Source organism: Colius striatus, chromosome 27, assembly GCF_028858725.1.
Source record: "Colius striatus isolate bColStr4 chromosome 27, bColStr4.1.hap1, whole genome shotgun sequence".
Lineage (NCBI taxonomy): Eukaryota > Metazoa > Chordata > Aves > Coliiformes > Coliidae > Colius > Colius striatus.
Genome location: NC_084785.1, coordinates 1,867,251 through 1,894,571, shown reverse-complemented (window position 1 = coordinate 1,894,571; position 27,321 = coordinate 1,867,251). Strand labels below are relative to the sequence as shown.

The 27,321-nt window shown below is 53.2% G+C and overlaps 4 protein-coding genes across 11 annotated transcripts; all 4 read left to right on the top strand.

Moving 5' to 3' along the window:
* The first annotated feature begins 163 nt into the window (after positions 1 to 163).
* LOC133628037 (golgin subfamily A member 6-like protein 7) lies at positions 164 to 4,379 on the top strand. Its single transcript, XM_062015762.1, has 14 exons — positions 164 to 295; positions 374 to 421; positions 512 to 589; positions 1,344 to 1,454; positions 1,623 to 1,715; positions 1,807 to 1,905; positions 1,990 to 2,037; positions 2,129 to 2,332; positions 2,542 to 2,652; positions 2,993 to 3,082; positions 3,133 to 3,216; positions 3,308 to 3,415; positions 3,576 to 3,626; positions 3,718 to 4,379. Exons 1-14 carry the CDS (start codon positions 164 to 166, stop codon positions 4,120 to 4,122), a joined length of 1,662 nt encoding a protein of 553 aa, XP_061871746.1. The 3' UTR covers positions 4,123 to 4,379.
* A 1,045-nt stretch (positions 4,380 to 5,424) lies between these two features.
* LOC133628068 (voltage-dependent anion-selective channel protein 3-like) lies at positions 5,425 to 7,271 on the top strand. Of its 3 annotated transcripts, none has more exons than XM_062015921.1 (4): positions 5,425 to 5,774; positions 6,042 to 6,094; positions 6,776 to 7,003; positions 7,149 to 7,218. In XM_062015921.1, exons 1-4 carry the CDS (start codon positions 5,541 to 5,543, stop codon positions 7,192 to 7,194), a joined length of 561 nt encoding a protein of 186 aa, XP_061871905.1. In that variant the 5' UTR covers positions 5,425 to 5,540; the 3' UTR covers positions 7,195 to 7,218. The 3 variants fall into 3 exon arrangements, with proteins under 3 accessions (XP_061871905.1, XP_061871908.1, XP_061871907.1); XM_062015924.1 differs by lacking the exon at positions 7,149 to 7,218 and adding an exon at positions 7,235 to 7,271 and having other exon boundaries at positions 5,426 to 5,774; XM_062015923.1 differs by lacking the exon at positions 7,149 to 7,218 and adding an exon at positions 7,232 to 7,271 and having other exon boundaries at positions 5,426 to 5,774.
* Positions 7,272 to 13,753: 6,482 nt separating this feature from the next.
* Positions 13,754 to 15,690, top strand: LOC133628062 (voltage-dependent anion-selective channel protein 3-like). Of its 3 annotated transcripts, none has more exons than XM_062015897.1 (4): positions 13,754 to 14,151; positions 14,419 to 14,471; positions 15,152 to 15,379; positions 15,525 to 15,594. In XM_062015897.1, the coding sequence occupies exons 1-4, from the start codon at positions 13,918 to 13,920 to the stop codon at positions 15,568 to 15,570; spliced, it is 561 nt and encodes a 186-aa protein (XP_061871881.1). In that variant the 5' UTR covers positions 13,754 to 13,917; the 3' UTR covers positions 15,571 to 15,594. The 3 variants fall into 3 exon arrangements, with proteins under 3 accessions (XP_061871881.1, XP_061871882.1, XP_061871883.1); XM_062015898.1 differs by lacking the exon at positions 15,525 to 15,594 and adding an exon at positions 15,608 to 15,690 and having other exon boundaries at positions 13,755 to 14,151; XM_062015899.1 differs by lacking the exon at positions 15,525 to 15,594 and adding an exon at positions 15,611 to 15,650 and having other exon boundaries at positions 13,755 to 14,151.
* A 6,388-nt stretch (positions 15,691 to 22,078) lies between these two features.
* Positions 22,079 to 24,175, top strand: LOC133628069 (voltage-dependent anion-selective channel protein 3-like). Of its 4 annotated transcripts, none has more exons than XM_062015925.1 (4): positions 22,079 to 22,449; positions 22,717 to 22,769; positions 23,450 to 23,677; positions 24,022 to 24,175. In XM_062015925.1, the coding sequence occupies exons 1-4, from the start codon at positions 22,216 to 22,218 to the stop codon at positions 24,074 to 24,076; spliced, it is 570 nt and encodes a 189-aa protein (XP_061871909.1). In that variant the 5' UTR covers positions 22,079 to 22,215; the 3' UTR covers positions 24,077 to 24,175. The 4 variants fall into 4 exon arrangements, with proteins under 4 accessions (XP_061871909.1, XP_061871911.1, XP_061871912.1 ...); XM_062015927.1 differs by lacking the exon at positions 24,022 to 24,175 and adding an exon at positions 23,906 to 24,001; XM_062015928.1 differs by lacking the exon at positions 24,022 to 24,175 and adding an exon at positions 23,909 to 23,944.
* The last annotated feature ends 3,146 nt before the right edge of the window (positions 24,176 to 27,321 follow it).

The following is a 27,321-nucleotide window of genomic DNA, read 5'->3' as shown; positions in this document are numbered from 1 at the left end:
TGTGTGTGTGGCTGTGAGCAGTGCAGGGGGAAGGCGGCAGCCTGGGCCGCGTGCTGTGTGTGAGGCAGCGTGGGCAGCCTGAGCCCAAGCACTGTCCCCACGCCCGGCACTGCCCGTGGCCGAGCCCCTCACAGCGTGCTGGCCCTGACACACAGGTGCAGCCATGGCAGCGGTGAGGGAAGAACTCCGAGTGCAGGAGATTCTGCCCCAGTGCTGTGCCACGGCCCAAAGCAGCAGCGACGAAAGACAGACCCAAGCCTCGTGGCAGCTGCAGGAGGACATAGGGGAGCTGCAGGTGAGCTCACACAGCCACAGCGCGGGTGCAGTTGGATGGGCCGCAGCCGCTGAGCCCCTGCTCTCTTTCCACGTGCAGGACAAATGTCTGCACCTGCAGAACGGGCAGAACCATCTCAGAGTGGAGGTGAGTGTCCCCTGCTCTGCCCACGGCCCGCAGCTGCAGCGGCTGGGGCTGTGTCAGGGCTCAGTGTCTGTGTGTGGCTCCTCTTCCCAGAGCTCTGAGATGCTGCAGGAGATGCATCGGCTGAAGCTGGAGGTGTCCCAGTTGGTGGCGGGGATGGCTCAGCTGAAGGTGAGTTCACAGAACCACAGCCTAGCTGAGGTTAGAGAAGGCCCCTGGAGATCAGAGGAGCCAGCAGGGGATCTGTGCAGAGCTCTGCACAAGCGGAAGGCATTGAGGAGATGCAGCAGAGTGCGAGAGGTGTGGAGGGGCTCCCACACCGTGGGGCTGGGGCTGTGGCCCCTGAGCCCTTGCTCTCTTTTGCATGCAGAAGTTCAGGGAGGAGGAGAAGCTGGGACAGCTGGAGCAGCTCAGAATACAGGTGAGTGTCCCCTGCTCTGCCCATTTCCGGCAGCTGCAGTGGCTGGGGCTGTGTCAGGGGCTCAGTGTCTGTGTCTGGCTTCTCTTCCCAGAGCTCTCAGGTGTTGCAGCATTTCCAAAGCCAAGGCCAGGAGATCCAGCAGCTGAGGAATGAGATGGCCAAGCTGAGGAATGAGACGGCCGAGCTGAGGAATGAGATGGCCAAGCTGAGGAATGAGATGGCCAAGCTGAGGAATGAGACGGCCAAGCTGAGGAATGCGATGGCCAAGCTGAGCATGGAGGTGACTGAGCTGAAGGTGAGCTCACAGAGCCACAGCGCGGGTGCAGTTGGATGAGCTGCAGCGGCTGAGCCTCTGCTTTCCTTTGCATGTGCAGGAGGAGAATCGTCACCAACTGGCAAAGATCAGAAGGGAGGTGAGTGTCCCCTCCTCTGCCCAAGCCCTGCAGCTGTGGTGGCTGGGGCCAGCTCAGGGGCTCAGTGTCTGTGTCCAAATCCTCTTTCCAGATGCATAACATCTGTCAGTATGTGGATGCCAGTGTAAAGAAACAGTGGCAGGTGCAGGAGAAGCTGCCTCTGGAGATGGAGCAGATGAGGGTGGAGGTGGTTCAGCTGAAGGTGAGTTCACAGAAGTACAGCCTGGCTGAGGTTGGATACAGCCTCTGGAGATCAGAGGCTCTGGGACCTGACTGAGGAGCCAGTAGACAATCTGTGCAGAGCTGTGCACGGTGGGAAAGCAGCGAGGAGATGCAGCAGAGTGTGATGGGTATGGAGGGGCTCTCACAGCACGAGGCTGTGGCCACTGAGTCCCTGCTGTCTTTCTGCATGCAGAAGTCCGTGCAGGAGAAGCTGGAAAGGCTGGAGCAGCTCAAAGCAGAGGTGAGTGTCCCCTCCTCTGTCCACATCCCACAGCTGTGGCAGCTGGGGCTGTGTCAGGCGCTCAGTGCCTGTGTCTGGCTGCTCTTTGCAGTACAACGCGGTCTTGACACATCTCCAACACCAAGACCAGGAGATGCGGCAGGTGAAGCTGGAGACAGCTCAGCTGAGCATGGAGGTGACCCAGTTGAAGGTGAGCTCACAGAGCCAAAGCTTGCTTGCAACCCCTTGGATGAGCTGCAGCCCCTGAGTCTCTTGCTTTCCTTTCCACATGCAGGAGTGGTATCAGGAGCAGAAGTTGGTGGAGCAGCTCAGAGCAGCAGTGGTAAGTGTCCCCTCCTGTGCCCATGCCCTGCAGCTGCAGTGGCTGGGGCTGTGTCAGGGGCTCAGTGTCTGTGTCTGGCTTCTCTTCCCAGAGCTCTCAGGTGTTGCAGCATTTCCAAAGCCAAGGCCAGGAGATCCAGCAGCTGAGGAATGAGACGGCCAAGCTGAGGAATGAGACGGCCAAGCTGAGGATTGAGACGGCCGAGCTGAGGAATGAGACGGCCAAGCTGAGGAATGAGACGGCCAAGCTGAGGAATGAGATGGCCGAGCAGAGCATGGAGGTTACCCAGCTGAAGGTGAGCTCACAGAGCCAAAGCCTGGTTGCAGTTGGATGAGCTGCAGCCGCTGAGCCTCTGCTTTCCTTTGCATGTGCAGGAGGAGAATCGTCACCAACTGGCAAAGATCAGAAGGGAGGTGAGTGTCCCCTCTTCTGCCCATGCCCTGCAGCTGTGGTGGCTGGGGCCAGCTCAGGGGCTCAGTGTCTGTGTCCAAATCCTCTTTCCAGATGCATAACATCTGTCACGATGTGGATGCCAGTGTAAAGAAACAGTGGCAGGTGCAGGAGAAGCTGCCTCTGGAGATGGAGCGGATGAGGGTGGAGGTGGTTCAGCTGAAGGTGAGTTCACTGCACTACAGCCTGGCTGAGGTTGGATACAGCCTCTGGAGATCAGAGGCTCTGGGACCTGACTGAGGAGCCAGTAGACAATCTGTGCAGAGCTCTGCACGAGGGGAAGGCAGTGAGGAGATGCAGCAGAGTGTGGTGGGTATGGAGAGGCTCTCACACCACAAGGCTGTGGCCACTGAGCCCCTGCTGTCTTTCTGCGTGCAGGAGAAGCTGGAAAGGCTGGAGCAGCTCAACGCAGAGGTGAGTGTCCCCTCCTCTGCCCACATCCCACAGCTGTGGCAGCTGGGGCTGTGTCAGGCGCTCAGTGCCTGTGTCTGGCTGCTCTTTGCAGTACAACGCGGCCTTGACACATCTCCAACACCGAGACCAGGAGATGAAGCTGAAGACAGCTCAGCTGAGCATGGAGGTGACCCAGCTGAAGGTGAGCTCACAGAGCCAAAGCTTGCTTGCAACCCCTTGGATGAGCTGCAGCCCCTGAGCCTCTGTTTTCCTTTCCACATGCAGGAGCGAAATCAGGAGCTGGAGAAGTTGGTGGAGCAGCTCAGAGCAGCAGAGGTAAGTGTCCCCTCCTGTGCCCATGCCCTGCAGCTGCAGTGGCTGGGGCTGTGTCAGGGGCTCAGTGTCCGTGTCCAAATCCTCTTCCCAGAACCGTGATAGGAAACATCATTTAGAAAGCAACAATGAGAAGGGATGTCAGCTGGAGGCAATGCAGCTGGAGATTGAGCAGCTGAGGGTGGAGATGGCCCAGCTGAGGGTGAGTTCACTGCACTACAGCCTGGCTGAGGCTGGATACAGCCTCTGGAGATTAGAGGCTCTGGGGCCTGACTGAGGAGCCAATAGACAATCTGTGCAGAGCTGTGCACAAAGGGAGGCTGTGGCTGTGAGCCCTGAGCCCCTGCTGTGTCTGCTTGCAGGAGGAGAATCACCACACAACAGAAAAAGAGCTGGAGCAGCTCAGAAGGAAGGTGAGTGTCCCCTGCTCTGCCCACGTCCCGCAGCTGCAGCAGCTGGGGCTGTGTCAGGGGCTCAGTGCCTGTGTCTGGCTCCTCTTCCCAGAACCTTTGCACAAAACAGTGCTTAGAAATGGCCACTGAGAGGATCCAGAAGCTGGAGAAGCAGCTGGCCAAGCCGAGGAGGCACCAAGAGAAGCAAAGCCTGGCTGAGGAAATAGAGAACAGCAGACAGAACCGGAGCCTGGCTGAGCTGGGACTGGACAGCTCTCAGAACCACAGCGTGGATGAGGATAGAGAGAGCGGCACAGAGAACCACAGCCAGGCTGAGGTTGGACTGAATGTCTCTCAGAACCACAGCCAGGCTGAGGTTGGACTGAATGTCTCTCAGAACCACAGCCAGGCTGAGAGTAGACTGCTGAAGAGGACGGGATATTTTCTCTGTTATTTTTTCTCTATTATTTTTTTCTCTATTTTCTCTCTTATGGTGTACGCAAAAATACTTTCATAAATACATTTCACACAGCATATAATATACGTTCTGAAACAATGCAAATAGCTTGTGGACTTTGAGTTGAGAAAAAACCCTGGATTCCTGGCTTTCTGCAGTTAATAGTCTCATGATGCTTTTCAGAAGACTGGCCTAATAATTTCAGTGTGGCTAAAACCTCTCTGATTGTCTTTACACTTTTATCTGGATACAGAAAAGATCTTTACTTCCTACTCATAACCGTTTTCATTCAGCACTAATGCTACATTTCTCTTTGAAAGCACGCCTTTAAAAAAGTCAGTAGTGTACATCAGGAGGCGTAACCACAGCTGACACAATGCAAACACTGGGCTCCTGCTTGAGGTCATTTTAAGCCAAAAGCCATTTAAAAGCATAATTAAATGCATCTTGTGTGTAGGGAACAGATATTAGCATTCCAGATGACCACAAATTTGGGGAAGAAGCCCAGGACTAATAATACTATGACGTTTTAACTCTTACGTGACATCTCTGTCCCTGAAACTGAGTAGGTGTTGGTATGCTTTTTCATCCATCACAAAGTGCCAGTTTAGAACAATGGATCTCCTCCATGAAGCTTCAATGGCCACGTGTCATTTACGTGGTATCTTTAAAGAGACTATTGAAAAATTAAACCAGAAGCTTTTGCCCTTAAAATATCGCACGTGATGCCATGATAGGCTAGCTCAAGCAAGGATCAAAACTTGTTTTCCTGCAGATGACACTATTGAAAAAAACCCAAACCGCAAAACCTCACAGCACTGTGAAATGCCACACACAGTAAGAGGCTTCGCAGCACTGTCTGACGTAAAGTGTTTTCAGCATTTTGTCCTCAGGACTTAGGCCTGTATCAGCCTAAGGTATAATAAATTCAATCACCACAGAGAGCTGAGAAACAGGTTTTGTTAGCAAATCAATTTCCTTCATCTCAAACGAGAGATTAATGAGGTTAATGAGAAGGTTTTTTCCTATTTATTTCAGATAGGCAAATGCAAGACCAGACCATGACATTGCCTTTGTAAGAGCTGGGGAATGGTCACACAAAAGACCGAAGCCAAGGCGGCATTCAGCAGCTCTGCCTGCTCCGTATCCTCCATCACCAGGGCACCACCTCGTTCAGCAGCAGGCTCACATGCTCCCTCATCTTCCTTTTGCTGCCCACACACTGGAAGGAGCCCTTCGTGTCCTTTACATCCCTTGCCAGATTTCATTGCAAGAGGGCTTCAGCCTCCCACGGGGTCCTCAGACACCAAAGATACAAAGAGCAGAAGAGCTGAGCCTTTTGTGTAAACTCCTACAGCCCAGATCAGCAAGTCTAAGTGCTGAAGGGCAATGAGCACGCCAGCCAGTGCTGAGCACCTCGGTACTGCTGACAGAGTGACAGCAGCAGAAACTGATCGCAAGCGGTGAGCTGTGATCATATGGGAGCAACCTCAGCTCAAGTCCCCCTCAAAACCAGCAAGGACATCAGAGTGTTGAAACTGTTATTCTGCTCCTGGCAGGATTTCACTGCAACTGGTTCTTCCAACACAGACACAGGCAAGGCTTCAGGCAGTCTAAAGACCAAATATAAGATCAAAGACTATGGACTTACATTCACCCAGAAGTGGAACACAGATAACACTCTGGGAACAGAAGTGTCCGTGGAGGATCAGGTAAGAGGGAGTGAAAGACTCTGTCTGAGAGTGTTTCTGCAGCTGGTGTGAGAAGGTGTGTATGTATTTATCGAGTGTGTGCTGTTACAGGGCCTCACTGTGGGGAGGAAAAGTCCTCATCCCCCATCATACAGCACCTTCAGGTTTCATTGTAAAAGAGGGACATTATGGTCATGTTTTGTCTTCTCTTTAGCCAGGAAGTAGAGCATAGAACAAAGCACATTTCAGCAGAGCTCTGAGCAGACATCCTTCTCTTTTTCTTTGCAGCTGGCTGAAGGATTGAAGGTGGCTCTGGACACTACATTTGTACCAAACACAGGGTAAGTATTTTCTGTTACATTTATCTAAGGAGTGCTGGAATCTCCCATAACCTTGAATTAGAAATGCTTGTTCTGGCCTTTGTGTGAAAGCTCAACATTTACTCTAGAATGTTCTGCAGGCACTGGATAGAGTATTTTGAAGGTGATGGATAATACCAGGCTCAGAAGGACAAGGTCTCCCAAACCTGTGTTCTGCTGTGTGGAGAGAAAGGAGGTAGGGGAGAGGATTAAGGAGGTGGTAAAAATTTGTTTTAAGTTGGAATTGAGAGCAAAATAGGCGCAAGGAGCCATTGGTGAGAGAGGAATTGTGTCATGGGATTGTGAGAGGTTTCTCCAGAGGAACAGGATGATGTCTGGAGGATAAGGAAGTCTGTTTTCCATAGAGGAGACTGGTGTCCAGGCGTGAAGAAGGAAGGAAGGCAGGCAGACATGCTTTTGTCTTGTTTCTTGAGGGTTTTAAAGAATTTGAGATGGTGGAGGAAACAGTGGCACCAGGTAAACAGACAGAAACCAGTGTTACCCTCACCTCATGCCCTCTCCAGCAGCTCCTCATGTGAAGTTTTGGGTAGGTAGGTGTTACAGTCACTTAACTGGTCTTGAGGAAGACACACATGACTAAAACTATGTGTAACAACCTCCTTGTGTACTACAAGAGATGAAATGGCACGTTTCTCTCTGCAGGAAGAAGAGTGGAAAGTTGAAGACCTCCTACAAAAGAGACTATGTAAATCTAGGCTGCAACATAGACACTGATCTCTCTGGACCAACCATCTATGGCTGGGCAGTGTTGGGCTATGAAGGCTGGCTTGCTGGCTACCAGATGACTTTTGATACAGCCAAATCTAAGCTCTCACAAAATAACTTTGCCTTGGGATATAAGGCAGGAGACTTTCAGCTGCACACTAATGTGTAAGTATGACCTGAGCCTAGAAAAGCAGTGTCAGAGGAGCCCCAGGAGGTGAGGAGTGAGCATTGAGTCAGGTGTCAGGTGGGTGGATGGGAGGAGATACTGAGTTGTTTCAAAATCATTTCTACTTGGCGTTTTCATCTCCAGTACAACTAAAGGAGAGGCGACTTTCCAACTCCTGGCTGTCTTATGAGACCTTGTTTCAGGGTGGTTTGGGTTTTTGTCTGTAGAAGACAGTGGCATCACAGCACCTGATCACGTTAACTTGGAACCGAAGTCTGTCAACTTCTGCTTTGGTGATAAAGAGGCTTCGGTTAAGCTCCTGAACTTCCTCCTCCCCCACTAGACAGAAAGCTTCTGGCCCAGAAATGCCTTGGAAGGGACGAGAGGAACACAGATAACACTCTGGGAACGGAAGTTTCCGTGGAGGATCAGGTAAGAGGGAGTCAAAGACTCTGTCTGAGAGTGTTTCTGCAGCTGGGTGAGAAGGTGTGTATGTATTTATCGAGTGTGTGCTGTTACAGGGCCTCACTGTGGGGAGGAAAAGTCCTCATCCCCCATCATACAGCACCTTCAGGTTTCATTGTAAAAGAGGGACATTATGGTCATGTTTTGTCTTCTCTTTAGCCAGGAAGTAGAGCTCCTTCATCTTGCAATTTTCTGCCCCAAAAGAATGAAATCAGCACAGCAACCACAATATAGCACAAATGCCAGCGGGGTGGGGGTGGGAAGGGCCCTGCAGAGCTGCTCGAGCCGTGCAGCTGAGGTGCTGAGGGCCAGGTGTCAGTGCGGTGCTGGGCAGGGTGCCAGTGATCATATGGGAGCAACCTGAGCTCAAGTCCCCCTCAAAACAACCAAGGACCTTTCCACCAAGTCAGTTCCCTTGTGCAGAGGCAGTTTCACGATGTACTGGCCCGTGCAGTAGATGCACATGAAGAAAATGAATATTCACACCCCAGTGACTGTGCTTTTGTCAACGCTGCTTGTCCCAGCTGGTAGGTGCACAGCCAGGCTCCTGGGATGGGAGCTGTGGCAGCCCAGGGTGTGGTTGGCCGTGTTGCCACGGGCAGCAGCTCCCATTCTGATGTCACCCGTGACAGGGGAGGTCGGTCGTGTTGCCACGGGCAGCAGCTCCCATTCTGATGTCACCCGTGACAGGGGAGGCTGGTGGGTATAAAAGGGGCATTTCGAGGAGAACCTCAGTACCAGTTGGCAGGAGCTCGGAGAGCACTGGCCAACGGCCTGCCTTGCGATGGCTTTGCAGCGGGAGGTCGCTGACAGAGCAGAGGAAGGTGAGGGATGGCTGTCCCCAGGGTCCCCACAGGCGTTGGCTGGGCTGTGTGTGTGGCTGTGAGCAGTGCAGGGGGAAGGCGGCAGCCTGGGCCGCGTGCTGTGTGTGAGGCAGCGTGGGCAGCCTGAGCCCAAGCACTGTCCCCACGCCCGGCACTGCCCGTGGCCGAGCCCCTCACAGCGTGCTGGCCCTGACACACAGGTGCAGCCATGGCAGCGGTGAGGGAAGAACTCCGAGTGCAGGAGATTCTGCCCCAGTGCTGTGCCACGGCCCAAAGCAGCAGCGACGAAAGACAGACCCAAGCCTCGTGGCAGCTGCAGGAGGACATAGGCGAGCTGCAGGTGAGCTCACACAGCCACAGCGCGGGTGCAGTTGGATGGGCCGCAGCCGCTGAGCCCCTGCTCTCTTTCCACGTGCAGGACAAATGTCTGGACCTGCAGAACGGGCTGAACCATCTCAGAGTGGAGGTGAGTGTCCCCTGCTCTGCCCACGGCCCGCAGCTGCAGCGGCTGGGGCTGTGTCAGGGCTCAGTGTCTGTGTGTGGCTCCTCTTCCCAGAGCTCTGAGATGCTGCAGGAGATGCATCGGCTGAAGCTGGAGGTGTCCCAGTTGGTGGCGGGGATGGCTCAGCTGAAGGTGAGTTCACAGAACCACAGCCTAGCTGAGGTTAGAGAAGGCCCCTGGAGATCAGAGGAGCCAGCAGGGGATCTGTGCAGAGCTCTGCACAAGCGGAAGGCATTGAGGAGATGCAGCAGAGTGCGAGAGGTGTGGAGGGGCTCCCACACCGTGGGGCTGGGGCTGTGGCCCCTGAGCCCTTGCTCTCTTTTGCATGCAGAAGTTCAGGGAGGAGGAGAAGCTGGGACAGCTGGAGCAGCTCAGAATACAGGTGAGTGTCCCCTGCTCTGCCCATTTCCGGCAGCTGCAGTGGCTGGGGCTGTGTCAGGGGCTCAGTGTCTGTGTCTGGCTTCTCTTCCCAGAGCTCTCAGGTGTTGCAGCATTTCCAAAGCCAAGGCCAGGAGATCCAGCAGCTGAGGAATGAGATGGCCAAGCTGAGGAATGAGACGGCCGAGCTGAGGAATGAGATGGCCAAGCTGAGGAATGAGATGGCCAAGCTGAGGAATGAGACGGCCAAGCTGAGGAATGCGATGGCCAAGCTGAGCATGGAGGTGACTGAGCTGAAGGTGAGCTCACAGAGCCACAGCGCGGGTGCAGTTGGATGAGCTGCAGCGGCTGAGCCTCTGCTTTCCTTTGCATGTGCAGGAGGAGAATCGTCACCAACTGGCAAAGATCAGAAGGGAGGTGAGTGTCCCCTCCTCTGCCCAAGCCCTGCAGCTGTGGTGGCTGGGGCCAGCTCAGGGGCTCAGTGTCTGTGTCCAAATCCTCTTTCCAGATGCATAACATCTGTCACGATGTGGATGCCAGTGTAAAGAAACAGTGGCAGGTGCAGGAGAAGCTGCCTCTGGAGATGGAGCAGATGAGGGTGGAGGTGGTTCAGCTGAAGGTGAGTTCACAGAAGTACAGCCTGGCTGAGGTTGGATACAGCCTCTGGAGATCAGAGGCTCTGGGACCTGACTGAGGAGCCAGTAGACAATCTGTGCAGAGCTGTGCACGGTGGGAAAGCAGCGAGGAGATGCAGCAGAGTGTGATGGGTATGGAGGGGCTCTCACAGCACGAGGCTGTGGCCACTGAGTCCCTGCTGTCTTTCTGCATGCAGAAGTCCGTGCAGGAGAAGCTGGAAAGGCTGGAGCAGCTCAAAGCAGAGGTGAGTGTCCCCTCCTCTGTCCACATCCCACAGCTGTGGCAGCTGGGGCTGTGTCAGGCGCTCAGTGCCTGTGTCTGGCTGCTCTTTGCAGTACAACGCGGTCTTGACACATCTCCAACACCAAGACCAGGAGATGCGGCAGGTGAAGCTGGAGACAGCTCAGCTGAGCATGGAGGTGACCCAGTTGAAGGTGAGCTCACAGAGCCAAAGCTTGCTTGCAACCCCTTGGATGAGCTGCAGCCCCTGAGTCTCTTGCTTTCCTTTCCACATGCAGGAGTGGTATCAGGAGCAGAAGTTGGTGGAGCAGCTCAGAGCAGCAGTGGTAAGTGTCCCCTCCTGTGCCCATGCCCTGCAGCTGCAGTGGCTGGGGCTGTGTCAGGGGCTCAGTGTCTGTGTCTGGCTTCTCTTCCCAGAGCTCTCAGGTGTTGCAGCATTTCCAAAGCCAAGGCCAGGAGATCCAGCAGCTGAGGAATGAGACGGCCAAGCTGAGGAATGAGACGGCCAAGCTGAGGATTGAGACGGCCGAGCTGAGGAATGAGACGGCCAAGCTGAGGAATGAGACGGCCAAGCTGAGGAATGAGATGGCCGAGCAGAGCATGGAGGTTACCCAGCTGAAGGTGAGCTCACAGAGCCAAAGCCTGGTTGCAGTTGGATGAGCTGCAGCCGCTGAGCCTCTGCTTTCCTTTGCATGTGCAGGAGGAGAATCGTCACCAACTGGCAAAGATCAGAAGGGAGGTGAGTGTCCCCTCTTCTGCCCATGCCCTGCAGCTGTGGTGGCTGGGGCCAGCTCAGGGGCTCAGTGTCTGTGTCCAAATCCTCTTTCCAGATGCATAACATCTGTCACGATGTGGATGCCAGTGTAAAGAAACAGTGGCAGGTGCAGGAGAAGCTGCCTCTGCAGATGGAGCGACTGAGGGTGGAGGTGGTTCAGCTGAAGGTGAGTTCACTGCACTACAGCCTGGCTGAGGTTGGATACAGCCTCTGGAGATCAGAGGCTCTGGGACCTGACTGAGGAGCCAGTAGACAATCTGTGCAGAGCTGTGCACGAGGGGAAGGCAGTGAGGAGATGCAGCAGAGTGTGGTGGGTATGGAGAGGCTCTCACACCACAAGGCTGTGGCCACTGAGCCCCTGCTGTCTTTCTGCGTGCAGGAGAAGCTGGAAAGGCTGGAGCAGCTCAACGCAGAGGTGAGTGTCCCCTCCTCTGCCCACATCCCACAGCTGTGGCAGCTGGGGCTGTGTCAGGCGCTCAGTGCCTGTGTCTGGCTGCTCTTTGCAGTACAACGCGGCCTTGACACATCTCCAACACCGAGACCAGGAGATGAAGCTGAAGACAGCTCAGCTGAGCATGGAGGTGACCCAGCTGAAGGTGAGCTCACAGAGCCAAAGCTTGCTTGCAACCCCTTGGATGAGCTGCAGCCCCTGAGCCTCTGTTTTCCTTTCCACATGCAGGAGCGAAATCAGGAGCTGGAGAAGTTGGTGGAGCAGCTCAGAGCAGCAGAGGTGAGTGTCCCCTCCTGTGCCCATGCCCTGCAGCTGCAGTGGCTGGGGCTGTGTCAGGGGCTCAGTGTCTGTGTCCAAATCCTCTTCCCAGAACCGTGATAGGAAACATCATTTAGAAAGCAAGAAGAAGAAGGAATGTCAGCTGGAGGCAATGCAGCTGGAGATTGAGCAGCTGAGGGTGGAGATGGCCCAGCTGAGGGTGAGTTCACTGCACTACAGCCTGGCTGAGGCTGGATACAGCCTCTGGAGATTAGAGGCTCTGGGGCCTGACTGAGGAGCCAGTAGACAATCTGTGCAGAGCTGTGCACAAAGGGAGGCTGTGGCTGTGAGCCCTGAGCCCCTGCTGTGTCTGCTTGCAGGAGGAGAATCACCACACAACAGAAAAAGAGCTGGAGCAGCTCAGAAGGAAGGTGAGTGTCCCCTGCTCTGCCCACGTCCCGCAGCTGCAGCAGCTGGGGCTGTGTCAGGGGCTCAGTGCCTGTGTCTGGCTCCTCTTCCCAGAACCTTTGCACAAAACAGTGCTTAGAAATGGCCACTGAGAGGATCCAGAAGCTGGAGAAGCAGCTGGCCAAGCCGAGGAGGCACCAAGAGAAGCAAAGCCTGGCTGAGGAAATAGAGAACAGCAGACAGAACCGGAGCCTGGCTGAGCTGGGACTGGACAGCTCTCAGAACCACAGCGTGGATGAGGATAGAGAGACCGGCACAGAGAACCACAGCCTGGCTGAGGTTGGACTGAATGTCTCTCAGAACCACAGCCAGGCTGAGGATGGACTGAATGTCTCTCAGAACCACAGCCAGGCTGAGGTTGGACTGAATGTCTCTCAGAACCACAGCCAGGCTGAGAGTAGACTGCTGAAGAGGACGGGATATTTTCTCTGTTATTTTTTCTCTATTATTTTTTTCTCTATTTTCTCTCTTATGGTGTACGCAAAAATACTTTCATAAATACATTTCACACAGCATATAATATACGTTCTGAAACAATGCAAATAGCTTGTGGACTTTGAGTTGAGAAAAAACCCTGGATTCCTGGCTTTCTGCAGTTAATAGTCTCATGATGCTTTTCAGAAGACTGGCCTAATAATTTCAGTGTGGCTAAAACCTCTCTGATTGTCTTTACACTTTTATCTGGATACAGAAAAGATCTTTACTTCCTACTCATAACCGTTTTCATTCAGCACTAATGCTACATTTCTCTTTGAAAGCACGCCTTTAAAAAAGTCAGTAGTGTACATCAGGAGGCGTAACCACAGCTGACACAATGCAAACGCTGGGCTCCTGCTTGAGGTCATTTTAAGCCAAAAGCCATTTAAAAGCATAACTAAATGCATCTTGTGTGTAGGGAACAGATATTAGCATTCCAGATGACCACAAATTTGGGGAAGAAGCCCAGGACTAATAATACTATGACGTTTTAACTCTTACGTGACATCTCTGTCCCTGAAACTGAGTAGGTGTTGGTATGCTTTTTCATCCATCACAAAGTGCCAGTTTAGAACAATGGATCTCCTCCATGAAGCTTCAATGGCCACGTGTCATTTACGTGGTATCTTTAAAGAGACTATTAAAAAATTAAACCAGAAGCTTTTGCCCTTAAAATATCGCACGTGATGCCATGATAGGCTAGCTCAAGCAAGGATCAAAACTTGTTTTCCTGCAGATGACACTATTGAAAAAAACCCAAACCGCAAAACCTCACAGCACTGTGAAATGCCACACACAGTAAGAGGCTTCGCAGCACTGTCTGACGTAAAGTGTTTTCAGCATTTTGTCCTCAGGACTTAGGCCTGTATCAGCCTAAGGTATAATAAATTCAATCACCACAGAGAGCTGAGAAACAGTTTTTGTTAGCAAATCAATTTCCTTCATCTCAAACGAGAGATTAATGAGGTTAATGAGAAGGTTTTTTCCTATTTATTTCAGATAGGCAAATGCAAGACCAGACCATGACATTGCCTTTGTAAGAGCTGGGGAATGGTCACACAAAAGACCGAAGCCAAGGCGGCATTCAGCAGCTCTGCCTGCTCCGTATCCTCCATCACCAGGGCACCACCTCGTTCAGCAGCAGGCTCACATGCTCCCTCATCTTCCTTTTGCTGCCCACACACTGGAAGGAGCCCTTCGTGTCCTTTACATCCCTTGCCAGATTTCATTGCAAGAGGGCTTTAGCCTCCCACGGGGTCCTCAGACACCAAAGATACAAAGAGCAGAAGAGCTGAGCCTTTTGTGTAAACTCCTACAGCCCAGATCAGCAAGTCTAAGTGCTGAAGGGCAATGAGCACGCCAGCCAGTGCTGAGCACCTCGGTACTGCTGACAGAGTGACAGCAGCAGAAACTGATCGCAAGCGGTGAGCTGTGATCATATGGGAGCAACCTCAGCTCAAGTCCCCCTCAAAACCAGCAAGGACATCAGAGTGTTGAAACTGTTATTCTGCTCCTGGCAGGATTTCACTGCAACTGGTTCTTCCAACACAGACACAGGCAAGGCTTCAGGCAGTCTAAAGACCAAATATAAGATCAAAGACTATGGACTTACATTCACCCAGAAGTGGAACACAGATAACACTCTGGGAACAGAAGTGTCCGTGGAGGATCAGGTAAGAGGGAGTGAAAGACTCTGTCTGAGAGTGTTTCTGCAGCTGGTGTGAGAAGGTGTGTATGTATTTATAGAGTGTGTGCTGTTACAGGGCCTCACTGTGGGGAGGAAAAGTCCTCATCCCCCATCATACAGCACCTTCAGGTTTCATTGTAAAAGAGGGACATTATGGTCATGTTTTGTCTTCTCTTTAGCCAGGAAGTAGAGCATAGAACAAAGCACATTTCAGCAGAGCTCTGAGCAGACATCCTTCTCTTTTTCTTTGCAGCTGGCTGAAGGATTGAAGGTGGCTCCGGACACTACATTTGTACCAAACACAGGGTAAGTATTTTCTGTTACATTTATCTAAGGAGTGCTGGAATCTCCCATAACCTTGAATTAGAAATGCTTGTTCTGGCCTTTGTGTGAAAGCTCAACATTTACTCTAGAATGTTCTGCAGGCACTGGATAGAGTATTTTGAAGGTGATGGATAATACCAGGCTCAGAAGGACAAGGTCTCCCAAACCTGTGTTCTGCTGTGTGGAGAGAAAGGAGGTAGGGGAGAGGATTAAGGAGGTGGTTAAAATTTGTCTTAAGTTGGAATTGAGAGCAAAATAGGCACAAGGAGCCATTGTTGAGAGAGGAATTGTCTCATGGGATTGTGAGAGGTTTCTCCAGAGGAACAGGATGATGTCTGGAGGATAAGGAAGTCTGTTTTCCATAGAGGAGACTGGTGTCCAGGCGTGAAGAAGGAAGGAAGGCAGGCAGACATGCTTTTGTCTTGTTTCTTGAGGGTTTTAAAGAATTTGAGATGGTGGAGGAAACAGTGGCACCAGGTAAACAGACAGAAACCAGTGTTACCCTCACCTCATGCCCTCTCCAGCAGCTCCTCATGTGAAGTTTTGGGTAGGTAGGTGTTACAGTCACTTAACTGGTCTTGAGGAAGACACACATGACTAAAACTATGTGTAACACCTCCTTGTGTACTACAAGAGATGAAATGGCACGTTTCTCTCTGCAGGAAGAAGAGTGGAAAGTTGAAGACCTCCTACAAAAGAGACTATGTAAATCTAGGCTGCAACATAGACACTGATCTCTCTGGACCAACCATCTATGGCTGGGCAGTGTTGGGCTATGAAGGCTGGCTTGCTGGCTACCAGATGACTTTTGATACAGCCAAATCTAAGCTCTCACAAAATAACTTTGCCTTGGGATATAAGGCAGGAGACTTTCAGCTGCACACTAATGTGTAAGTATGACCTGAGCCTAGAAAAGCAGTGTCAGAGGAGCCCCAGGAGGTGAGGAGTGAGCATTGAGTCAGGTGTCAGGTGGGTGGATGGGAGGAGATACTGAGTTGTTTCAAAATCATTTCTACTTGGCGTTTTCATCTCCAGTACAACTAAAGGAGAGGCGACTTTCCAACTCCTGGCTGTCTTATGAGACCTTGTTTCAGGGTGGTTTGGGTTTTTGTCTGTAGAAGACAGTGGCATCACAGCACCTGATCACGTTAACTTGGAACCGAAGTCTGTCAACTTCTGCTTTGGTGATAAAGAGGCTTCGGTTAAGCTCCTGAACTTCCTCCTCCCCCACTAGACAGAAAGCTTCTGGCCCAGAAATGCCTTGGAAGGGACGAGAGGAACACAGATAACACTCTGGGAACGGAAGTTTCCGTGGAGGATCAGGTAAGAGGGAGTCAAAGACTCTGTCTGAGAGTGTTTCTGCAGCTGGGTGAGAAGGTGTGTATGTATTTATCGAGTGTGTGCTGTTACAGGGCCTCACTGTGGGGAGGAAAAGTCCTCATCCCCCATCATACAGCACCTTCAGGTTTCATTGTAAAAGAGGGACATTATGGTCATGTTTTGTCTTCTCTTTAGCCAGGAAGTAGAGCTCCTTCATCTTGCAATTTTCTGCCCCAAAAGAATGAAATCAGCACAGCAACCACAATATAGCACAAATGCCAGCGGGGTGGGGGTGGGAAGGGCCCTGCAGAGCTGCTCGAGCCGTGCAGCTGAGGTGCTGAGGGCCAGGTGTCAGTGCGGTGCTGGGCAGGGTGCCAGTGATCATATGGGAGCAACCTGAGCTCAAGTCCCCCTCAAAACAACCAAGGACCTTTCCACCAAGTCAGTTCCCTTGTGCAGAGGCAGTTTCACAATGTACTGGCCCGTGCAGTAGATGCACATGAAGAAAATGAATATTCACACCCCAGTGACTGTGCTTTTGTCAACACTGCTTGTCCCAGCTGGTAGGTGCACAGCCAGGCTCCTGGGATGGGAGCTGTGGCAGCCCAGGGTGTGGTTGGCCGTGTTGCCACGGGCAGCAGCTCCCATTCTGATGTCACCCGTGACAGGGGAGGTCGCTCGTGTTGCCACGGGCAGCAGCTCCCATTCTGATGTCACCCGTGACAGGGGAGGCTGGTGGGTATAAAAGGGGCATTTCGAGGAGAACCTCAGTACCAGTTGGCAGGAGCTTGGAGAGCACTGGCCAACGGCCTGCCTTGCGATGGCTTTGCAGCGGGAGGTCGCTGACAGAGCAGAGGAAGGTGAGGGATGGCTGTCCCCAGGGTCCCCACAGGCGTTGGCTGGGCTGTGTGTGTGGCTGTGAGCAGTGCAGGGGGAAGGCGGCAGCCTGGGCCGCGTGCTGTGTGTGAGGCAGCGTGGGCAGCCTGAGCCCAAGCACTGTCCCCACGCCCGGCACTGCCCGTGGCCGAGCCCCTCACAGCGTGCTGGCCCTGACACACAGGTGCAGCCATGGCAGCGGTGAGGGAAGAACTCCGAGTGCAGGAGATTCTGCCCCAGTGCTGTGCCACGGCCCAAAGCAGCAGTGACGAAAGACTGACCCAAGCCTCGTGGCAGCTGCAGGAGGACATAGGCGAGCTGCAGGTGAGCTCACACAGCCACAGCGCGGGTGCAGTTGGATGGGCCGCAGCCGCTGAGCCCCTGCTCTCTTTCCACGTGCAGGACAAATGTCTGGACCTGCAGAACGGGCTGAACCATCTCAGAGTGGAGGTGAGTGTCCCCTGCTCTGCCCACGGCCCGCAGCTGCAGCGGCTGGGGCTGTGTCAGGGCTCAGTGTCTGTGTGTGGCTCCTCTTCCCAGAGCTCTGAGATGCTGCAGGAGATGCATCGGCTGAAGCTGGAGTTGTCCCAGTTGGTGGCGGGGATGGCTCAGCTGAAGGTGAGTTCACAGAACCACAGCCTGGCTGAGGTTAGAGAAGGCCCCTGGAGATCAGAGGAGCCAGCAGGGGATCTGTGCAGAGCTCTGCACAAGCGGAAGGCATTGAGGAGATGCAGCAGAGTGCGAGAGGTGTGGAGGGGCTCCTACACCGTGGGGCTGGGGCTGTGGCCCCTGAGCCCCTGCTCTCTTTTGCATGCAGAAGTTCAGGGAGGAGGAGAAGCTGGGACAGCTGGAGCAGCTCAGAATACAGGTGAGTGTCCCCTGCTCTGCCCATTTCCGGCAGCTGCAGTGGCTGGGGCTGTGTCAGGGGCTCAGTGTCTGTGTCTGGCTTCTCTTCCCAGAGCTCTCAGGTGTTGCAGCATTTCCAAAGCCAAGGCCAGGAGATCCAGCAGCTGAGGAATGAGATGGCCAAGCTGAGGAATGAGACGGCCGAGCTGAGGAATGAGATGGCCAAGCTGAGGAATGAGATGGCCAAGCTGAGGAATGAGACGGCCAAGCTGAGGAATGCGATGGCCAAGCTGAGCATGGAGGTGACTGAGCTGAAGGTGAGCTCACAGAGCCACAGCGCGGGTGCAGTTGGATGAGCTGCAGCCGCTGAGCCTCTGCTTTCCTTTGCATGTGCAGGAGGAGAATCGTCACCAACTGGCAAAGATCAGAAGGGAGGTGAGTGTCCCCTCCTCTGCCCAAGCCCTGCAGCTGTGGTGGCTGGGGCCAGCTCAGGGGCTCAGTGTCTGTGTCCAAATCCTCTTTCCAGATGCATAACATCTGTCACGATGTGGATGCCAGTGTAAAGAAACAGTGGCAGGTGCAGGAGAAGCTGCCTCTGGAGATGGAGCGGATGAGGGTGGAGGTGGTTCAGCTGAAGGTGAGTTCACAGAAGTACAGCCTGGCTGAGGTTGGATACAGCCTCTGGAGATCAGAGGCTCTGGGACCTGACTGAGGAGCCAGTAGACAATCTGTGCAGAGCTGTGCTCGAGGGGAAAGCAGCGAGGAGATGCAGCAGAGTGTGATGGGTATGGAGGGGCTCTCACAGCACGAGGCTGTGGCCACTGAGCCCCTGCTGTCTTTCTGCATGCAGAAGTACGTGCAGGAGAAGCTGGAAAGGCTGGAGCAGCTCAAAGCAGAGGTGAGTGTCCCCTCCTCTGTCCACATCCCACAGCTGTGGCAGCTGGGGCTGTGTCAGGCGCTCAGTGCCTGTGTCTGGCTGCTCTTTGCAGTACAACGCGGTCTTGACACATCTCCAACACCAAGACCAGGAGATGCGGCAGGTGAAGCTGGAGACAGCTCAGCTGAGCATGGAGGTGACCCAGTTGAAGGTGAGCTCACAGAGCCAAAGCTTGCTTGCAACCCCTTGGATGAGCTGCAGCCCCTGAGTCTCTTGCTTTCCTTTCCACATGCAGGAGTGGTATCAGGAGCAGAAGTTGGTGGAGCAGCTCAGAGCAGCAGTGGTAAGTGTCCCCTCCTGTGCCCATGCCCTGCAGCTGCAGTGGCTGGGGCTGTGTCAGGGGCTCAGTGTCTGTGTCTGGCTTCTCTTCCCAGAGCTCTCAGGTGTTGCAGCATTTCCAAAGCCAAGGCCAGGAGATCCAGCAGCTGAGGAATGAGACGGCCAAGCTGAGGAATGAGACGGCCAAGCTGAGGATTGAGACGGCCGAGCTGAGGAATGAGACGGCCAAGCTGAGGAATGAGACGGCCAAGCTGAGGAATGCGATGGCCAAGCTGAGCATGGAGGTGACCCAGCTGAAGGTGAGCTCACAGAGCCAAAGCCTGGTTGCAGTTGGATGAGCTGCAGCCGCTGAGCCTCTGCTTTCCTTTGCATGTGCAGGAGGAGAATCGTCACCAACTGGCAAAGATCAGAAGGGAGGTGAGTGTCCCCTCCTCTGCCCAAGCCCTGCAGCTGTGGTGGCTGGGGCCAGCTCAGGGGCTCAGTGTCTGTGTCCAAATCCTCTTTCCAGATGCATAACATCTGTCACGATGTGGATGCCAGTGTAAAGAAACAGTGGCAGGTGCAGGAGAAGCTGCCTCTGGAGATGGAGCGGATGAGGGTGGAGGTGGTTCAGCTGAAGGTGAGTTCACAGAAGTACAGCCTGGCTGAGGTTGGATACAGCCTCTGGAGATCAGAGGCTCTGGGACCTGACTGAGGAGCCAGTAGACAATCTGTGCAGAGCTCTGCACGAGGGGAAGGCAGTGAGGAGATGCAGCAGAGTGTGGTGGGTATGGAGAGGCTCTCACACCACAAGGCTGTGGCCACTGAGCCCCTGCTGTCTTTCTGCGTGCAGGAGAAGCTGGAAAGGCTGGAGCAGCTCAACGCAGAGGTGAGTGTCCCCTCCTCTGCCCACATCCCACAGCTGTGGCAGCTGGGGCTGTGTCAGGCGCTCAGTGCCTGTGTCTGGCTGCTCTTTGCAGTACAACGCGGCCTTGACACATCTCCAACACCGAGACCAGGAGATGAAGCTGAAGACAGCTCAGCTGAGCATGGAGGTGACCCAGCTGAAGGTGAGCTCACAGAGCCAAAGCTTGCTTGCAACCCCTTGGATGAGCTGCAGCCCCTGAGCCTCTGTTTTCCTTTCCACATGCAGGAGCGAAATCAGGAGCTGGAGAAGTTGGTGGAGCAGCTCAGAGCAGCAGAGGTAAGTGTCCCCTCCTGTGCCCATGCCCTGCAGCTGCAGTGGCTGGGGCTGTGTCAGGGGCTCAGTGTCCGTGTCCAAATCCTCTTCCCAGAACCGTGATAGGAAACATCATTTAGAAAGCAACAATGAGAAGGGATGTCAGCTGGAGGCAATGCAGCTGGAGATTGAGCAGCTGAGGGTGGAGACGGCCCAGCTGAGGGTGAGTTCACTGCACTACAGCCTGGCTGAGGCTGGATACAGCCTCTGGAGATTAGAGGCTCTGGGGCCTGACTGAGGAGCCAATAGACAATCTGTGCAGAGCTGTGCACAAAGGGAGGCTGTGGCTGTGAGCCCTGAGCCCCTGCTGTGTCTGCTTGCAGGAGGAGAATCACCACACAACAGAAAAAGAGCTGGAGCAGCTCAGAAGGAAGGTGAGTGTCCCCTGCTCTGCCCACGTCCCGCAGCTGCAGCAGCTGGGGCTGTGTCAGGGGCTCAGTGCCTGTGTCTGGCTCCTCTTCCCAGAACCTTTGCACAAAACAGTGCTTAGAAATGGCCACTGAGAGGATCCAGAAGCTGGAGAAGCAGCTGGCCAAGCCGAGGAGGCACCAAGAGAAGCAAAGCCTGGCTGAGGAAATAGAGAACAGCAGACAGAACCGGAGCCTGGCTGAGCTGGGACTGGACAGCTCTCAGAACCACAGCGTGGATGAGGATAGAGAGAGCGGCACAGAGAACCACAGCCAGGCTGAGGTTGGACTGAATGTCTCTCAGAACCACAGCCAGGCTGAGAGTAGACTGCTGAAGAGGACGGGATATTTTCTCTGTTATTTTTTCTCTATTATTTTTTTCTCTATTTTCTCTCTTATGGTGTACGCAAAAATACTTTCATAAATACATTTCACACAGCATATAATATACGTTCTGAAACAATGCAAATAGCTTGTGGACTTTGAGTTGAGAAAAAACCCTGGATTCCTGGCTTTCTGCAGTTAATAGTCTCATGATGCTTTTCAGAAGACTGGCCTAATAATTTCAGTGTGGCTAAAACCTCTCTGATTGTCTTTACACTTTTATCTGGATACAGAAAAGATCTTTACTTCCTACTCATAACCGTTTTCATTCAGCACTAATGCTACATTTCTCTTTGAAAGCACGCCTTTAAAAAAGTCAGTAGTGTACATCAGGAGGCGTAACCACAGCTGACACAATGCAAACACTGGGCTCCTGCTTGAGGTCATTTTAAGCCAAAAGCCATTTAAAAGCATAATTAAATGCATCTTGTGTGTAGGGAACAGATATTAGCATTCCAGATGACCACAAATTTGGGGAAGAAGCCCAGGACTAATAATACTATGACGTTTTAACTCTTACGTGACATCTCTGTCCCTGAAACTGAGTAGGTGTTGGTATGCTTTTTCATCCATCACAAAGTGCCAGTTTAGAACAATGGATCTCCTCCATGAAGCTTCAATGGCCACGTGTCATTTACGTGGTATCTTTAAAGAGACTATTGAAAAATTAAACCAGAAGCTTTTGCCCTTAAAATATCGCACGTGATGCCATGATAGGCTAGCTCAAGCAAGGATCAAAACTTGTTTTCCTGCAGATGACACTATTGAAAAAAACCCAAACCGCAAAACCTCACAGCACTGTGAAATGCCACACACAGTAAGAGGCTTCGCAGCACTGTCTGACGTAAAGTGTTTTCAGCATTTTGTCCTCAGGACTTAGGCCTGTATCAGCCTAAGGTATAATAAATTCAATCACCACAGAGAGCTGAGAAACAGTTTTTGTTAGCAAATCAATTTCCTTCATCTCAAACGAGAGATTAATGAGGTTAATGAGAAGGTTTTTTCCTATTTATTTCAGATAGGCAAATGCAAGACCAGACCATGACATTGCCTTTGTAAGAGCTGGGGAATGGTCACACAAAAGACCGAAGCCAAGGCGGCATTCAGCAGCTCTGCCTGCTCCGTATCCTCCATCACCAGGGCACCACCTCGTTCAGCAGCAGGCTCACATGCTCCCTCATCTTCCTTTTGCTGCCCACACACTGGAAGGAGCCCTTCGTGTCCTTTACATCCCTTGCCAGATTTCATTGCAAGAGGGCTTCAGCCTCCCACGGGGTCCTCAGACACCAAAGATACAAAGAGCAGAAGAGCTGAGCCTTTTGTGTAAACTCCTACAGCCCAGATCAGCAAGTCTAAGTGCTGAAGGGCAATGAGCACGCCAGCCAGTGCTGAGCACCTCGGTACTGCTGACAGAGTGACAGCAGCAGAAACTGATCGCAAGCGGTGAGCTGTGATCATATGGGAGCAACCTCAGCTCAAGTCCCCCTCAAAACCAGCAAGGACATCAGAGTGTTGAAACTGTTATTCTGCTCCTGGCAGGATTTCACTGCAACTGGTTCTTCCAACACAGACACAGGCAAGGCTTCAGGCAGTCTAAAGACCAAATATAAGATCAAAGACTATGGACTTACATTCACCCAGAAGTGGAACACAGATAACACTCTGGGAACAGAAGTGTCCGTGGAGGATCAGGTAAGAGGGAGTGAAAGACTCTGTCTGAGAGTGTTTCTGCAGCTGGTGTGAGAAGGTGTGTATGTATTTATAGAGTGTGTGCTGTTACAGGGCCTCACTGTGGGGAGGAAAAGTCCTCATCCCCCATCATACAGCACCTTCAGGTTTCATTGTAAAAGAGGGACATTATGGTCATGTTTTGTCTTCTCTTTAGCCAGGAAGTAGAGCATAGAACAAAGCACATTTCAGCAGAGCTCTGAGCAGACATCCTTCTCTTTTTCTTTGCAGCTGGCTGAAGGATTGAAGGTGGCTCCGGACACTACATTTGTACCAAACACAGGGTAAGTATTTTCTGTTACATTTATCTAAGGAGTGCTGGAATCTCCCATAACCTTGAATTAGAAATGCTTGTTCTGGCCTTTGTGTGAAAGCTCAACATTTACTCTAGAATGTTCTGCAGGCACTGGATAGAGTATTTTGAAGGTGATGGATAATACCAGGCTCAGAAGGACAAGGTCTCCCAAACCTGTGTTCTGCTGTGTGGAGAGAAAGGAGGTAGGGGAGAGGATTAAGGAGGTGGTTAAAATTTGTCTTAAGTTGGAATTGAGAGCAAAATAGGCACAAGGAGCCATTGGTGAGAGAGGAATTGTGTCATGGGATTGTGAGAGGTTTCTCCAGAGGAACAGGATGATGTCTGGAGGATAAGGAAGTCTGTTTTCCATAGAGGAGACTGGTGTCCAGGCGTGAAGAAGGAAGGAAGGCAGGCAGACATGCTTTTGTCTTGTTTCTTGAGGGTTTTAAAGAATTTGAGATGGTGGAGGAAACAGTGGCACCAGGTAAACAGACAGAAACCAGTGTTACCCTCACCTCATGCCCTCTCCAGCAGCTCCTCATGTGAAGTTTTGGGTAGGTAGGTGTTACAGTCACTTAACTGGTCTTGAGGAAGACACACATGACTAAAACTATGTGTAACACCTCCTTGTGTACTACAAGAGATGAAATGGCACGTTTCTCTCTGCAGGAAGAAGAGTGGAAAGTTGAAGACCTCCTACAAAAGAGACTATGTAAATCTAGGCTGCAACATAGACACTGATCTCTCTGGACCAACCATCTATGGCTGGGCAGTGTTGGGCTATGAAGGCTGGCTTGCTGGCTACCAGATGACTTTTGATACAGCCAAATCTAAGCTCTCACAAAATAACTTTGCCTTGGGATATAAGGCAGGAGACTTTCAGCTGCACACTAATGTGTAAGTATGACCTGAGCCTAGAAAAGCAGTGTCAGAGGAGCCCCAGGAGGTGAGGAGTGAGCATTGAGTCAGGTGTCAGGTGGGTGGATGGGAGGAGATACTGAGTTGTTTCAAAATCATTTCTACTTGGCGTTTTCATCTCCAGTACAACTAAAGAAGAGGCGACTTTCCAACTCCTGGCTGTCTTATGAGACCTTGTTTCAGGGTGGTTTGGGTTTTTGTCTGTAGAAGACAGTGGCATCACAGCACCTGATCACGTTAACTTGGAACCGAAGTCTGTCAACTTCTGCTTTGGTGATAAAGAGGCTTCGGTTAAGCTCCTGAACTTCCTCCTCCCCTACTAGACAGAAAGCTTCTGGCCCAGAAATGCCTTGGAAGGGACGAGAGGAACACAGATAACACTCTGGGAACGGAAGTTTCCGTGGAGGATCAGGTAAGAGGGAGTCAAAGACTCTGTCTGAGAGTGTTTCTGCAGCTGGGTGAGAAGGTGTGTATGTATTTATCGAGTGTGTGCTGTTACAGGGCCTCACTGTGGGGAGGAAAAGTCCTCATCCCCCATCATACAGCACCTTCAGGTTTCATTGTAAAAGAGGGACATTATGGTCATGTTTTGTCTTCTCTTTAGCCAGGAAGTAGAGCTCCTTCATCTTGCAATTTTCTGCCCCAAAAGAATGAAATCAGCACAGCAACCACAATATAGCACAAATGCCAGCGGGGTGGGGGTGGGAAGGGCCCTGCAGAGCTGCTCGAGCCGTGCAGCTGAGGTGCTGAGGGCCAGGTGTCAGTGCGGTGCTGGGCAGGGTGCCAGTGATCATATGGGAGCAACCTGAGCTCAAGTCCCCCTCAAAACAACCAAGGACCTTTCCACCAAGTCAGTTCCCTTGTGCAGAGGCAGTTTCACGATGTACTGGCCCGTGCAGTAGATGCACATGAAGAAAATGAATATTCACACCCCAGTGACTGTGCTTTTGTCAACGCTGCTTGTCCCAGCTGGTAGGTGCACAGCCAGGCTCCTGGGATGGGAGCTGTGGCAGCCCAGGGTGTGGTTGGCCGTGTTGCCACGGGCAGCAGCTCCCATTCTGATGTCACCCGTGACAGGGGAGGTCGCTCGTGTTGCCACGGGCAGCAGCTCCCATTCTGATGTCACGCGTGACAGGGGAGGTCGGTCGTGTTGCCACGGGCAGCAGCTCCCATTCTGATGTCACCCGTGACAGGGGAGGCTGGTGGGTATAAAAGGGGCATTTCGAGGAGAACCTCAGTACCAGTTGGCAGGAGCTCGGAGAGCACTGGCCAACGGCCTGCCTTGCGATGGCTTTGCAGCGGGAGGTCGCTGACAGAGCAGAGGAAGGTGAGGGATGGCTGTCCCCAGGGTCCCCACAGGCGTTGGCTGGGCTGTGTGTGTGGCTGTGAGCAGTGCAGGGGGAAGGCGGCAGCCTGGGCCGCGTGCTGTGTGTGAGGCAGCGTGGGCAGCCTGAGCCCAAGCACTGTCCCCACGCCCGGCACTGCCCGTGGCCGAGCCCCTCACAGCGTGCTGGCCCTGACACACAGGTGCAGCCATGGCAGCGGTGAGGGAAGAACTCCGAGTGCAGGAGATTCTGCCCCAGTGCTGTGCCACGGCCCAAAGCAGCAGCGACGAAAGACTGACCCAAGCCTCGTGGCAGCTGCAGGAGGACATAGGCGAGCTGCAGGTGAGTTCACAGAGCCACAGCCCGGGTGCAGTTGGATGGGCCGCAGCTGCTGAGCCCCTGCTCTCTTTCCACGTGCAGGACAAATGTCTGCACCTGCAGAACGGGCTGAACCATCTCAGAGTGGAGGTGAGTGTCCCCTGCTCTGCCCACGGCCCGCAGCTGCAGCGGCTGGGGCTGTGTCAGGGCTCAGTGTCTGTGTGTGGCTCCTCTTCCCAGAGCTCTGAGATGCTGCAGGAGATGCATCGGCTGAAGCTGGAGGTGTCCCAGTTGGTGGCGGGGATGGCTCAGCTGAAGGTGAGTTCACAGAACCACAGCCTAGCTGAGGTTAGAGAAGGCCCCTGGAGATCAGAGGAGCCAGCAGGGGATCTGTGCAGAGCTCTGCACAAGCGGAAGGCATTGAGGAGATGCAGCAGAGTGCGAGAGGTGTGGAGGGGCTCCCACACCGTGGGGCTGGGGCTGTGGCCCCTGAGCCCTTGCTCTCTTTTGCATGCAGAAGTTCAGGGAGGAGGAGAAGCTGGGACAGCTGGAGCAGCTCAGAATACAGGTGAGTGTCCCCTGCTCTGCCCATTTCCGGCAGCTGCAGTGGCTGGGGCTGTGTCAGGGGCTCAGTGTCTGTGTCTGGCTTCTCTTCCCAGAGCTCTCAGGTGTTGCAGCATTTCCAAAGCCAAGGCCAGGAGATCCAGCAGCTGAGGAATGAGATGGCCAAGCTGAGGAATGAGACGGCCGAGCTGAGGAATGAGATGGCCAAGCTGAGGAATGAGATGGCCAAGCTGAGGAATGAGACGGCCAAGCTGAGGAATGCGATGGCCAAGCTGAGCATGGAGGTGACTGAGCTGAAGGTGAGCTCACAGAGCCACAGCGTGGGTGCAGTTGGATGAGCTGCAGCGGCTGAGCCTCTGCTTTCCTTTGCATGTGCAGGAGGAGAATCGTCACCAACTGGCAAAGATCAGAAGGGAGGTGAGTGTCCCCTCCTCTGCCCAAGCCCTGCAGCTGTGGTGGCTGGGGCCAGCTCAGGGGCTCAGTGTCTGTGTCCAAATCCTCTTTCCAGATGCATAACATCTGTCAGTATGTGGATGCCAGTGTAAAGAAACAGTGGCAGGTGCAGGAGAAGCTGCCTCTGGAGATGGAGCAGATGAGGGTGGAGGTGGTTCAGCTGAAGGTGAGTTCACAGAAGTACAGCCTGGCTGAGGTTGGATACAGCCTCTGGAGATCAGAGGCTCTGGGACCTGACTGAGGAGCCAGTAGACAATCTGTGCAGAGCTGTGCACGGTGGGAAAGCAGCGAGGAGATGCAGCAGAGTGTGATGGGTATGGAGGGGCTCTCACAGCACGAGGCTGTGGCCACTGAGTCCCTGCTGTCTTTCTGCATGCAGAAGTCCGTGCAGGAGAAGCTGGAAAGGCTGGAGCAGCTCAAAGCAGAGGTGAGTGTCCCCTCCTCTGTCCACATCCCACAGCTGTGGCAGCTGGGGCTGTGTCAGGCGCTCAGTGCCTGTGTCTGGCTGCTCTTTGCAGTACAACGCGGTCTTGACACATCTCCAACACCAAGACCAGGAGATGCGGCAGGTGAAGCTGGAGACAGCTCAGCTGAGCATGGAGGTGACCCAGTTGAAGGTGAGCTCACAGAGCCAAAGCTTGCTTGCAACCCCTTGGATGAGCTGCAGCCCCTGAGTCTCTTGCTTTCCTTTCCACATGCAGGAGTGGTATCAGGAGCAGAAGTTGGTGGAGCAGCTCAGAGCAGCAGTGGTAAGTGTCCCCTCCTGTGCCCATGCCCTGCAGCTGCAGTGGCTGGGGCTGTGTCAGGGGCTCAGTGTCTGTGTCTGGCTTCTCTTCCCAGAGCTCTCAGGTGTTGCAGCATTTCCAAAGCCAAGGCCAGGAGATCCAGCAGCTGAGGAATGAGACGGCCAAGCTGAGGAATGAGACGGCCAAGCTGAGGATTGAGACGGCCGAGCTGAGGAAT

Excerpts from the sequence above, each read along its gene's own strand:
- LOC133628037 (XM_062015762.1), top strand. The coding sequence starts at position 164 with ATGGCAGCGGTGAGGGAAGAACTCCGAGTGCAGGAGATTCTGCCCCAG. Across the intron at positions 2,333-2,541 it reads TGGAGGTTACCCAGCTGAAG|ATGCATAACATCTGTCACGA; the intron begins GTGAGCTCACAG and ends TCCTCTTTCCAG. Across the intron at positions 2,653-2,992 it reads TGGAGGTGGTTCAGCTGAAG|TACAACGCGGCCTTGACACA; the intron begins GTGAGTTCACTG and ends TGCTCTTTGCAG.
- LOC133628068 (XM_062015921.1), top strand. The coding sequence starts at position 5,541 with ATGGGAGCAACCTCAGCTCAAGTCCCCCTCAAAACCAGCAAGGACATC. Across the intron at positions 5,775-6,041 it reads AAGTGTCCGTGGAGGATCAG|CTGGCTGAAGGATTGAAGGT; the intron begins GTAAGAGGGAGT and ends TTTTCTTTGCAG. Across the intron at positions 6,095-6,775 it reads ACATTTGTACCAAACACAGG|GAAGAAGAGTGGAAAGTTGA; the intron begins GTAAGTATTTTC and ends TTCTCTCTGCAG.
- LOC133628062 (XM_062015897.1), top strand. The coding sequence starts at position 13,918 with ATGGGAGCAACCTCAGCTCAAGTCCCCCTCAAAACCAGCAAGGACATC. Across the intron at positions 14,472-15,151 it reads ACATTTGTACCAAACACAGG|GAAGAAGAGTGGAAAGTTGA; the intron begins GTAAGTATTTTC and ends TTCTCTCTGCAG. Across the intron at positions 15,380-15,524 it reads TTTCAGCTGCACACTAATGT|TACAACTAAAGGAGAGGCGA; the intron begins GTAAGTATGACC and ends TTTCATCTCCAG.
- LOC133628069 (XM_062015925.1), top strand. The coding sequence starts at position 22,216 with ATGGGAGCAACCTCAGCTCAAGTCCCCCTCAAAACCAGCAAGGACATC. Across the intron at positions 22,770-23,449 it reads ACATTTGTACCAAACACAGG|GAAGAAGAGTGGAAAGTTGA; the intron begins GTAAGTATTTTC and ends TTCTCTCTGCAG. Across the intron at positions 23,678-24,021 it reads TTTCAGCTGCACACTAATGT|ACAGAAAGCTTCTGGCCCAG; the intron begins GTAAGTATGACC and ends CTCCCCTACTAG.